Here is a 13887-nt window from a genome sequence, read left to right as displayed (position 1 = left end):
AATATTTTTTTGCTTATTAAAATCTTCCAGTGCACAAGGTTGTGTACAATTCTACATTATATGTGATTAAGAATTTTTATTTTGGAAATGTGTGCCGATTTGTCATTTTAAGTACCCATTCTTAAGCTGCTGATATATTTTTCAAATATATTAATTGATAGAATTTACCCTAACGGATACGCTGTGTGATTATTTCTATTAATATTCTTTCAAAATTTTAGGCATCCTACTTGAAAGTAGTTAATTTTGAAGCAAGAATTAATCTATTTACATAATGGAGGGTAATACTGTATATATTTAAGACGTCCAAGTTTTCTGTATACTACAGTAATCGTTATAACGCAATGCAATATTTAATAAAATAATCCGTTGAGTACGAATAGTACTACCTTTCAAAATATCAAACCAAATTTGCAATGAAAACAAAATATTTTTTCATTTAATTTAGTAACAGAATCGATAATAAAAAATCTGGAAGAATTGAAAAAACGAATTTGATTGCTAAACTGTGAGGTTTCTAAGATCATTCAGAAGGATTTGAAAAAAAAAAGATGTAAAAACGTATGATATATTTTATTTTGTATTAGAAGTCTAAAAAGTTTTAACAAAAAATCGAAAGATGTACAATAAAAACAAACAAATAAATATATTTATAATTCGTTGTTCTTTACTGCTAACAGTGACCCAAAACTAGGATGATAAAGAACGTGCTACAGGTTGGCACTCAAGTGATAAATCAAATACGATTCTTCATATTTAATTATTGCACTAATTATTTGAAATAAATTCAAAAGTAACCGTTCATAAATATCTATTTGCAAACAAATAAATTTACCTACGCTGTCTCTAAGTTATCCACAAGAAATTTTTTATTACTTCTCTTTTGATAAATTTAAGACTTAATAATTTTTATGAATAAAAAGCATTTTCAAATTCGCCCTTGTGGGAGCGAAGAAACAATTTTAAGTGCTTGTATTTTTTTCTGCTCCTTTTCATCTACCATGTTTTGGGTACAAACTACTAAAATTGTATATACACGAATATAAATTATACTTGAAATTGGTAAATTAATGAATTTTATAGTTTTAACTACAAATTTTCAAACATATCTTTGAAGTTTGAAACAAATGATATATTTACTACATCATATTTCGTACATTCATAAATATTTCACAATTTTTTCTTAGTTGTTAAATTGTCGCTTCAGTTATTTTTCATACAGATTTTACAATTTGAGGAGCAGCATCTTCTTGACCTTTTCCTCTTGTAGCTTGATAAGCATCTCGCTCTTGGTCTGGGTGCTTAGTTGGAAGAATCGGTGAATGAAGATTAGCTTTGGCATGGTACCTGAAACATAAAGAGTACTTAATGTAATGATGTCAAAGTGTTAAATAATACATATAAGTAAAGATCAAAAATATTTTAACTGCAATTTTATAACTTAATGAAACATACATCGAAATATAATACAATAAAAGTGTCTAATGAAAATATTTGCATTCATTATACAAGACTAGAAGCGATTGCAATATAGCATTCAAGCAAAAATGATTTGATATCGAAGTGGAGCTGAAAGAAAGGAAAACATGGTAGAAATAAATAACAAATCAAATATTATTAGGGTCACCACTAGAGATAAATTCAAATGCATTCAAATTGAACAAAAGTAGATAAGAAGAGCACATTAACTATATAATATGTTGAACAGCTTTTTTTAATAAATTTAAAAACAAATGACAGAAAACCTGAAAGAATTTTTTTCTTCTACAAATAAAAGTTTAATTTTAAATTATAATCAACTAGGCGAAGTGGAATGTATAATACAAAATTGAATTTTTTTATGGTATGGTATAAAAGTGCTAAAAAGTCCGCGACTGTAACTAGATTTATGTTGAAAGATTTTTAGTCAAAAAAGAGGTAAAAGTAAATATACTTTAATCATTTTTTCAATATTCCACGTTTTTGAGATAACAACATGAGGCGGCCTATTACCGCTTATTAATTGATTGAGTAAAATAATAAATCAATTTCTCCATAAAAAAATAACAGTTAAAGTTAACAGAATATTACCTGATTCCAGCAATATCAACTTCGAAATCTCCGCTAGTAATATAATCATTATTAATGGTTTTCCGTATTCCATTTTCGTCGTAGTTTTCAACAAAACCAAGACAGATCTAAAATGAAACAATTATTGTTCATAATAAAAGTCTTGAAATGGTGAACTAAATGACATGAAAATTACACAATTAAAGTATGAATATTATTTGATTATGATCATTTACGAAATAAAATCAGTGTTTTTCAGTTGTTAATACGCTTTCAGTGTCAAAATCCATCTGATGATCAGCATGATCACCTAGTATACATCTTTCTGGATATAGTCTGTAATCACTTTTGTGAGAAATGATTCTATTGGATAAGGATCTTCAGGTTTGATCGATGTATTGTTGGTTATAGTCTTTACTATATACAACATTGGTAAGTGAAAGTTTTATCTTTTACTTTGGAAAAGACAGATTGTTAAAACTGTTCTATTAGCAATCTTGAATTTATTATTATAGTTTAAAAGTTTGGTGAGACTAGAAGTAATCTCTCTTATAAATGGTAAAGAAGTATAAATTGTGTGACTTTGAGTCAGTTCAGAAAGATTGTTTGATTTAGAGGTAAAGTTGAGGTTAATAGAATTATGTTTATCTATGGATGACGATGTGTTGAACAACAGTTTGCACAATAAAGGTTTAGGGTAAGAGTTATCTAAGAAAATATTCAGGAGGATATTCAAGTTTTTTAAATAGAAAACGGGATTAAAGATCTTTAATACTCTATTTTCCATTTGTTTGACCAAATTTACTTTCATAGACTGATTATGGTATGAATAGTAATTAAGATATCTTCTTGAACTACACGGTTTCCTGTACTAGTCTCTTACGATGGAGTTATGGAATCTGCGCATAAATATCGTATCCAGAAATAACTATTAAATGTAAACGGGATTTCGTTCAAACCATTATTTGGTACTTGGCCGATAATACCATCAAAGTATTTTTTGATGGAGAAAGGTTTGAAGGAGAGGACTGGAATAAAAATATGTATTATTGAAAAGAAATGAGATTAACTCTAAAAATGAATCTTTATTCATGTTCCAATGAATTCTGATCTGTTGTCAGTTTTTGTCTATGACTTTTAGACAAGCATCTAAGAATACATTACTGAAAAGCGAAACCACATTCAGGCTAGTTTATACAGTTATTGAAGAAGCTATGTCTTATGGGGAACTCCTATGGACTTGTGTCTGGAATAACTTACGATCAATGTACAAAACAAATACTGTGGGTACCATAACCGGAGGCAGAAGCTATATACTAGCAGCACAAGATTGAAAAATGTGGCATCATATTAAAAACTTTTTGTTCAGCATTTTTAAAATTTCTCCAAACCATGTATTGAAATTCTTAACAAATTTTATAATTTAATGTTCAATGTTACTTTCTTCTGTCACCAATTATAATTGAGAAGACTATGTTTCACCTGTTTTTTGAAAGTAAATCCATAACCAGTTGTCGTAGTTAATCCAACATGTTTACCATTTCTATAAATTGGTTCACCTCCCCAAGGCCAAAGGTCAGTTTCTGCATCATGGTCTTCTAAAATAAGTTGTAGGTACATTCTTTTGACTCCTTCCTTTCGTTGTTTTAGTAAAGCATCTCTACCAATAAAATCCACCTTTTTCTGAAATATATTGAAAAATATAGATAATTATGTGCTTTGTTTTCAATATATTGTTATGGTTACATTGATGGAACACAATATAACTAAAAATAACTGTTTTTGATGTATGTACAAAAATCATGAAGATAATTTTTTCCTTAGGAAATGTATTTCAATATGTGGAACAAGAATATTACTCTTATTAATATAACTCAAGTGTCTGTGAGTAGAAAGAAATTTTTTCTAAATACAAAAAATAATTAACTGTCTATATTGATGCAATACAGAAAAAAATATACATATGTAAGATATTCACGAAGTTGTTTCGCTGGACATGAGAATAATTAGAAGATAACCCAATCGCAGAAGACGAATCGTACTTCTCAACGACAATAGGAGCTCTCAAATATCAGGTCAAACAAAAAGTTTTTGAACAGTCAAAACATCGAATTGATGGGTAATACGCTGTTCAGTCAAATCACATGTTTGAAAGGTACCTTAATCTAAATGGAAAAATGTTTTGATAATTTTAAATGTTTAGTTTTATTTGTCTATCTCAAAACTTTCGTATAAATGTTTAACATTGTGTAAAATGTTTAATGCATTAGTTACAAATCCTGAAGTATTGACATACCTTCAACATACAAGACGATGAGATGTCTTGTATTGTAAGTTTATTGCTGATATATTGATGTATTATTATTTTCCTTTTATTGTTTTCTTGTTCACGTTTGGTTAGACAGTAACTTTATTTAGTTTGTTATCAAACAAAATTAATACTGTAAAATACATAACAAATTTTAAAGATTTTTTTTAATTGAAAAGATTTGACAGGCTCTGCAATTATATATTCACAAAATAAATTCATTAATCAGATACAAATCTGATACAATTTATTGAAATTTTCTATAATCTGTTTGTTACAATACTTACATCGAATTTGACTCTCCAAACTCGACCACATTCTAATGGAGTAGTAGTGGTATCAAGATCTTGTCCCCAGAACGCATAGAATTTTTCAACTCGAAGCGCTCTTGTTGCATAATATCCAGCTTGTGTAATACCATACTTTTCTCCAGCTTGTATCAGACTTGTATATACATGTAAGGCGAACTAAAATTTTTTAGTTTATTAATAACAAAAGGAATCGGTGTCAAATGAGTAAGGATTTTATGTTGAGAATATTATTAAGAAGGAGAAACTACAAATAGACATTAATAAGAGAGAAGAGTGGAGACAAAGATATGAAAGAAATCATTAAAAAGAATGAACACAAAATAAAAATGAATTTCTAAACATACTTCTATTATAATAATTTTCTTAAATAAATTAAATGCTCCTTTTACATCTGTTAAGGTTAACCAAATAAATAACTTGTCATAAAAAAGGCTGTTAATGAGAACAATAAAAGAAACATCTTACATAGAACTGGGGTTTGTCAAGGCACACGTGGTTCTCATGAGCTCTCCACATATACAAGAGATCATTCGCTCTCCGCACAACGATACACATGCGCACAAATATATATATATATATATATATATATATATATATATATATATATATATATATATATATATATATTGTTATGGTATGATAATGTGTAATGTTTATTTTTATAAAATTTTTTTTTTTTTTTAAATAAAATCAGATTTTAATTTGGGCGCCATTAATAATTATTTGAATTTCTTTATTTTATTATGTTATTATTATTTTTTTTATTCTCAGGGTATTATATTGTGAGGTCAAATTAAAAAATTTTATTGCGATAAATTGTTATGGTTATAAGGTCAGATTATAATAGTTTTAAGACCGGGTCTGTTCTTTATAATGAATAAAATATTCAAAATATACAATTTCTTAACTAGCTATTACAATTATTTTATTTTACAAACATTCATTCATTCATTCATACTCATAATTACACTCAAAACTAAATTATATGGAAATGTGAACTCAAATATTATATACTAAAAGAAATACTTAAACTTAATAGAACAGTACCTTAAGTGTTTGTTATGTTGTATTTTTTAATTTTTTTTTTTAATTGGAAATTGTTACGGCCTTGCAGAATAAACAGATACTCCGCTGTAATTCCACTCCTGTTCTTTTCCTTTTCACAACTTCTTTATCTTGGAAATTGTCCCTTTGTGAGTATTCTCACTTATTTCACTTTATTTAATTGTTTTCATTAATTTCTTATTACTACACTTATACAATTATTAATTATCAATCCTTCGAATATTTTATGCCTTTTTTAACAAGATTTTAATTTTTTTAAATTTCAATTAAAATTATTTTACTCTTTTTTCTCTTGCCAAAAAAATTTTTTTTTCGTTGTTGATTCTTTTCTTCATTGTTTTTTTTTAACCAATGATATTTATTTTAAAAGTTAGTTACTAAATTGTCATTTCTAAATTTTTAAATTATTGTGACTTTATTCAAATAATATTATTCTATAATTTCTTTGTTGTATTTATTTCATTCCTATGTTATTAATTTTATCATTGCAGTTGTCAAAATTTTTATATTTTATCATTTATAACCTTAAAATTTATGTTGGTATGTCACACAAATTTTTGAAGTTGGTGCTCCTGTTTTTATCTGTCAATTTATGGATTAAATTCTTTGATTATACAGGATTTGTCAAAATTAAATAAAAATTTAGAATATAGTGTTGGCCAAAACTTAATATAAAGAATGTTATTTATTTTATTGTGATAAACTGCTCTAAATAACCGAATAACAGAACTGAACTTATTGCTTTATTTATATCTTATTATTATTTCATAATTTATTTTGGATATATTCATACCATAACAATATATATATATATATATATATATATATATATATATATATATATATATATATATATGTATATGTATATATATATAGTACTCTCAAAAGCACTGTTAGAAAATTTATGGATGATACTGTATCACCAAACAGAATAATTCCGATCATAGTACAAAGAATTAATCTCCTATCCACATCTGGTAATAAGTATGGAATTACATACAACTTATTTGCGCATTCTATATAAAAATTATTAGTTTGCTTCGTTATTGACGCCTGCCGAAACATCAAACCAAAGTATATTGAATTCAATAATAACGACTCGAGAATATTTCAACTAATAGCAAAGCCCGATAGCATTTTTGACAGTTAAACATGAGGATGCAACATTGTTTGTTATTATTGTTAAAAGTAAGAAATTTGTTTGTCAAAATAAAATAATTCAAATTTAGTGCAATAGAAAATTATCTAAGTAAAATTAATTTCAACATAAGAGATATATTAACTATCAAATGGTTAAAAACAGATTGAAGGAACATGGATTGAAACTAAGACAGCAGTACAACAATTAACCTTCGTACTATCGCAACATAACGTAAAGAGTTTAGCTTTCAGCTGAGAACACCTGAATCAGAGAGTTGCTGATTGGGAGATGATCTTGGTCACCGACGAGTCCTGATTTAATATTTTAACAAATGATAGTTTGAAAGATTTTAGACCTAGAACCCGGGCCACATTCATTAGTTAAATGCATAAAGTGGAGGAGGTGTGATGGCTTGAGGACGGTAAACTGATACTCATATTAAAGCATGATAATGTCCGTTCACACATAGCACGCATTGGGACTGGGTTCTTGAAGAACATTTAATTTTAGTGTTATGGACCGGCCAGCAAAGTCACCCGATCTGAATGCATTAATATAGATAGAAGTTTGGTTGCAGGAGCCAGGGTTGTAATACTCAGTATTTCCTAATGTTTTATAGTGTATAATTCTTTATAGTCAGAAGGTGATATTCATTTTGTTTTTGGATTTTAAGGCAAATAAAACTCAAAAAATTGAAAGTAGCCTTATTTCGTTAATTCTGAAACATAGAACCAATGATGATTGACCATATTTTTTGTATTAAAAAATTAAAACTACTTTGGAAGAAACTATTTGTTAAACAAGAAAAATAATTAGTTAAACTTGGTTTCAATAATCTGATTACCTTACTCGAAGAATACCAGACTATTAAGAAACTCGTGTCTTTTAGAAACCCCCTTTTAAATACCAAAATCCTATTGTACATAAATATAAAATAAAAGTAAGTAATTTTATACGTTAGTAGAACTTCAAGTGTATAAGGGACACTTGGAATCACTTAACTACGATCCATTAGGATCGGTCAGTGTACAATAAATCTTAACGAATGTAAGATTTGAAGTAAGGTAAGTAAATTTATGATTTGACAAAACCAATACAATTACCACGATTATTAGTATATTTAAAAGGGGGGAAGGATAGAGGAGGAAGGCATTGATAAATTAATAATATTAAAACATTTTTCAAGTCTAAGGAGGATGCAAAGAGATTGAAGAAATTACAAGAAGTAATCATAAACTGTTTGCTTTCTTTTAGTACCTAGTGTCTTTTAGTACCATGAACATAAAAAATAAGCGTGGTACCTACTTCGTTTGGTATGTAAAGTACATATCCCAATTCTCCTGTATGAGTTAAGTTCATAGTTCTGATTCCATTTGCCAATCCAACATCTAACATCTTGAATGTGAAAAATGGAAAGTTTTTGGGACTCAGGTCTGTATCAGTCAATTCAGAGAGAAGTTGTCTGGTAAATGGTCCCATTATACATAACGCCGTAAACATACTCGTTACATCGGACATCGTAACAGTCGGCGGAAGATGCTTCTGAAGCCATACTTTGCATCTAGTTTGTTGGATTGTAGGAGCAATCATCATATAACTGAAAATCAATATATTTATCTATTAAATTAAAACATGTGTACATATTTTAGGTACTTACAGCTATATCATCATTATTAATGGAGATAAGTAGAATTTAGAACATTAGCACATGCATCAGAGACATATTTTCTGTTCATTTTTGCTCAATATTATGATTCAAGTAATGAAAAATTGAATAACGAGTTAGTCCTTTATAAAAGACTTTCTGAAAACGTTTTACGCCCTATATTTCAAACCCTATAGAAAATTTAAAGTATGAAGTCACAACACATTTATTTTGTGACAATTTGAGGACTGGTTTATCTGTAGTTTAAATCGACGTTTCAGGTTTAAACTTCACTTGTAAAATTGGTCCTAAGTGAAAGAAACTGGATCATGTAGATAAAAATCTTCTCTTTGATATTAGCTTGTAACAAAGTAACTTTGTAAGCCTAAAAAAACAGTAGTTATGACTTACGATACAATAAGATTACACGACTTTTGGAGAAGTGAGTATAATAAAGTGTGAAATTTGCTCCTAATATGCAAGCAAAAGCATTATTAACAATATAGTTAATTCAATAATATGAATAGGAATTGAAGAATTCTTTCGAGAGGGAGCTACTAACGGTAATAATATCCAGATTGATTGATACTAAAAAAAATCAACTTACTGATTTTCTGAAATTCGGGCCAAAGAACAGTCATTTTCATAACCACCGTATCTATTCTGCATTCCAGTGTGAATGATACTGCCTACTGGTATGTCTACGTCATTTGAGCAAATATATTGTAAAGCGTCAACCACCTCGCCACCCTTGGACTACAACAAAATAATAAATTGATCAACATTGGATTCAACAAATAACAATTTTACGAGTGGAGAATATTATTCGTAATTTTTTTAATGCGAATGTATGTCAATTTTTCAATAATTTTAAAAATAAAATGAATATGAAATTTAGAGCTTTCTTTAAATGTATTATGAAACCGGCCCTTATACAAACAAATAATGGTGTATACAATCTTCGATAGCCGTGATCGTCTAGTGGTTAGGACCCCACGTTGTGGCCGTGGTAACCCAGGTTCGAATCCTGGTCACGGCATAAGGAGACATTTTTTTTTCATCGATACTTTTTTAATTTGATATTTTTTTTCAATTATATACCCGAATGAAATAATTTATTTTTTCTAAGTTAATGCAATAAACTATATTTACTGGAAAAAGTGGATCTTTATTGCAATAGTGCAATAATTAAATATTTTGCTCTTAAATTACGCTATTTATTTTGTTATAACTGATTAAAACGTTGAAAAAATATTGTATGCAACTCGTGCAAAAACTGCACTTGTTGCATAGATAACTATTTTTGATTTTTTAATCATCACAAGTTTTTCTCTTCTATTTGTAAGAGTAATCTATCCTGATAGACTCCATAATTTCAATTTCTATTGTACTACTAGTCAAACTAGTTAAAGACAAATGGCACATATTATAGTCCAACTACATTTAATACTAACTTGTGGAGCATATTTACATTGTTTGTAAAAGAACAGGTCACTAATATATTATTTATTTTAAGGTTAAGTAAAATTTTAATTTCAAGTTTTAGATAGAGTTATAATACTTACCCAGAGGTCGATTTTAGTGAATGATGAATAATCACTAATACCAACTCTTTCTCGACAAGCTTGATATTCTTTTGCTACAAATTCAAACCATGGAGGTTTACCAAAAGTATTTGTATATGCCATTCTATAAGGAGTGGACCAATCTTGAGCATCTTCCACTACAGACAAAATGATGAATTACCATTGAGTAGAATAGCAAGCAAAAATTTTATTAGTAATGTATCCTAAAGCCAAAACAGATTTCTTCAGAATATATAAGAGCGAAAATGAATACAATAAAAAAATATTTAAAAATGTTATATGTAACTTTCTCAAAACTGTTTTTCTACTGTAGTAGAAACACTGAACACATGATACAAAGTAAATACGACAGTTATTGTGTGTTTTGTGCCAGGATGTAAAAATACCATGACTAAAGCACTTGATAAAGTTTTTTTTATGACACCAAGAAATTCGAATATATAATATTTTCTAATAATTGAGTTTATTATGCTTTTCATTTTTTATCTGACCAGTTGTAACAACTTTCTGTCATTACACCCGAATCCTTACTTCTTCATTAGTAGTATTTACAAAAATCACATCAAGTGTTTATGCTATATTTTCATAAAACAGCAGAAAGTATATTACGAAGTGACCTCCTTTGATTAAAATTATCCCTTGTCTGTCAATTCTATTCTTAATATTAATATCAGGTTCTGCCTCTGCACATCCACGTTGAAAGTATTCAAATTTTCCTATTTCTTCTGTTAATTAACAATTCATGAGTACCTCCAGGGAAAGAGCAGGACACAACAGATCCTTTGTATCACAGAGAACGTGACACATTAATCAAAACATACCTACTTGATTTGGTTTTCAAGGTGTTAATTAAGATCCTCAATTATTCAAATAACCCCTACTGGACTGTCTAAATAAAATAGCGTGTCACCATTATAGTAGGGGGTTGTCAACTGTTTGGCCATTTGAATCATCTTGTAGAGCTTATTTGAATATACATATTCAGTACAATCTGAGAGAAAGGTAGATGAATGCAATTTCGTCGAACTCCTGGTTCTTTAGAAAATATAGTTAGTATTAATAATGGCATTCGAATTCACACCAATTCATTTATAGTATTTTTTAACATTATAATGGTGATGAAGTATGGGCAACCTCGATCTAGATTAGTCATTATTCATTCGGAGCTCATTGTGTTACTTTTTATTTTCCAAGATTTAGAAACTTCATTCATTTGCTAACCACCCTATCCAATCGAAAATAAAATTTCTTTCTTTTTATATTTCTGAGTCTGCTATGAGACAATCTATTGTGTCATCTACTAGCATTTTCTTACGGAAAAATTCTGTCATAATTTTATAGATACTTCTTGAATTTTTTCGCATAAAATTAGAAACACACTGAGTGTGAAAAATATTTTATCCCCAATGAATTTCAGGTAAAGACAAATTAATTAAAATTTAATAAAAGTGTTCACCTCCCACTTGCTGTGGGTCAAACCAACTGGGTCTTTCATAGCCCATAACTTGCCCGAAAACAGCTCCAGCTTCTCGTAATTTGGGATAAACAGGAGACATCCTGAGATTTCTACCTACAAAATTTCAATATTTGAAATGATTGTAATTTAAATGATATTTCGAATTTTTTATATCTGAATGATTCATATTGTTTGATAAATAATTGTGATTTATAATATTAAGCAAAAGATAACTAGATGTAATCTGTCAGAGTCGTGATTGTTTAGCGATTAGAACCTAACGAGGTGGCCGCGGCATCCCAGGTTCGAATCCAAGTCACGACGATGACAGATATTTTAGACAAACTTTTAATAAATGAATTATCGATTTTTATAAATTATAAAAGTTGTTTATGATATAAAAATGAATTGATCAAAAGCTAGGAATAAAAGCGAAATATTGTGGCAGGTACCTGTTTGAAATTCATGAAAGGGATATATAAGTCCGTAATGCAACCCAGGCACTTCTTTGACTCTATCTCTTAGAAATTTTCTGTTATTATGTAATCCTAGAAATCTGGAAACTTCCAGCTCGTACATATCAAATTCGGTATCTCCGTTTACAATTATTTCTGCCGTTGCTTTTCCGACTCCACCAGCTGCTGCGATTCCCACAGTTTTCATACCAGCAGCAATCAAATAATTTCTTATCTAAGAAATTAATGATAACGATTTATAGTTAATATTATTTGAGACTAATTGGAACAAATATATACACATATAATGTGTTAGGACTTACTTCAGGAGCTTCTCCTACTATCCACTTACAATCTGGACTGAAAGCTTCTGGTCCATTACAAAGTTTATCTAGAACCACGGTGCCTAAGTAGGGTACTCTATGAAGGAGTTGTTCGAGTAATACGTGAAAGTGATCCCAATCTTCAGGCAATTTTCTTTCTTTGCTGCTAGCTAAAAATATAATGAAAATTTAAATTTGTGTGTCATTAATTGTAGTCCTAACATCTTGAGCTTGACAATTTTTTTTATTAGAGCCTCGCACTAAAATCACTTTTATCTATACTTTGGAAAATATATTCGCCTGTGTACTGCCCATCATTACAACAATATTGAGATTTAATCAACCTTTCTAAATTATTTAGTACAAGTCACAGTCACAGGTGAGACCTTTTAAATTAATTGTGCTCCATCAGGTTTTGTTTCTCATTACATGATAGAATTTTTTACGTTCGTTGATCATAAAGACAAGTTCCTTTTGGTCATAGTTACTAGTAAATAGTAGCTCACACCTTTTCGTAATTATTTAGTGATTAGTGATGACACACATCAATGATTTGTTCAAATATGTGCTTTTCAATATTTTTTTCTTTTCAAGTATTCTATAGATATTCTATAAATTATTGTAAATGGGACAACTCTTACAATCTCTTTTATCGTAACCTACTATTTTGTATTTGAATTTTCAAGAAAAATTTTTGGAATATCTTTGTTGAAGCTACGAAAGTCAAATTTAATTTTTTGTTTTAGAGCTTATTAAGCCTAAAAAGTATTTGAACAACCTGTAATGGCTGTATATGAGCGTGGTTTACATACTTTCGCTACAACGATTATACATACGAGGATGGTACCAGAAGTACCTGATCTGATCTAGAAATAGCGGGAGTTGCTTGAAGACGCTACGTTGTTAAGTATTTGTTTGGTAACCACCGGAAGTGAATATTTTCAGTGAATTAATAAATATAAAAAAAATTGGTCATTGTTATGTGATACAATACTTTTACCTGGGTGAGACTGCTTCTTCGTTATTTTGGCCGACCAAATGAGGTGACGACTCCAGAAATGCTGAAGAAAATCCACAAAGGGGTACTGGATGATCGTTGACTGAAAGTGTGCGATCTAGCAAACACAGAAGGCATTTCAAATAGTGCGGTATATAGCATATCAACTGAAAATTTATACTTGAGGAAGCTGTACGCAAGATGGGGGCCGCGTTTGCTCATAATGGAACAAAAACAGCGTCGTAAAGATGCTTCCATCAAATGTTTTACATTGTTTCACAGAAATAAAGCCGAATCACTTCACACCCGAAACAAAAGAACAATCAAAACAATCGACTAAAAAGGAAGAACCGGGTCCAAAAAAGGCAAAGACCATTCCATCTGTAGGTATTTCTGGGATCATTTTCGTATGTTACATGTTTTCGTAATGTTTCATACATTACTTTATAACATTACTGTATATACCAAAATTTGTGGAAATTGGTATTAAAAAAGCATAATCGTTATAGAAAAATATACGTACTTTTAGTTTTTGTTGGTTTTAAAGAAAT

At 29.1% G+C, this 13887-nt stretch overlaps 1 protein-coding gene and 1 non-coding gene across 2 annotated transcripts in view; one reads left to right on the top strand and one right to left on the bottom strand.

Moving 5' to 3' along the window:
• Positions 1–558: 558 nt before the first annotated feature.
• The window catches only part of LOC130440997 (pyruvate dehydrogenase phosphatase regulatory subunit, mitochondrial), a 33444-nt gene continuing 20115 nt past the window's right edge, over positions 559–13887 (bottom strand). The window contains exons 6-15 of the mRNA XM_056774429.1: positions 12340–12509; positions 12014–12251; positions 11562–11675; positions 10085–10242; positions 9127–9275; positions 8180–8471; positions 4645–4824; positions 3532–3732; positions 2071–2177; positions 559–1347 (exon numbers count right to left, since the gene is read on the bottom strand). Of these exons, the coding sequence (XP_056630407.1) occupies positions 1215–1347; positions 2071–2177; positions 3532–3732; positions 4645–4824; positions 8180–8471; positions 9127–9275; positions 10085–10242; positions 11562–11675; positions 12014–12251; positions 12340–12509 (1742 nt within the window). The 3' untranslated portion in view covers positions 559–1214. The remainder of the gene's footprint in view (positions 1348–2070; positions 2178–3531; positions 3733–4644; positions 4825–8179; positions 8472–9126; positions 9276–10084; positions 10243–11561; positions 11676–12013; positions 12252–12339; positions 12510–13887) is intronic.
• On the top strand, positions 9487–9558 carry Trnah-gug (transfer RNA histidin (anticodon GUG)). Its single transcript has one exon. It is a non-coding gene; the product is annotated as a tRNA-His (tRNA).

Source organism: Diorhabda sublineata, chromosome 3, assembly GCF_026230105.1.
Source record: "Diorhabda sublineata isolate icDioSubl1.1 chromosome 3, icDioSubl1.1, whole genome shotgun sequence".
NCBI lineage: Eukaryota > Metazoa > Arthropoda > Insecta > Coleoptera > Chrysomelidae > Diorhabda > Diorhabda sublineata.
Note: the sequence above shows the minus strand (reverse complement) of the source record. Positions and strands in the feature narration are given on the sequence as shown.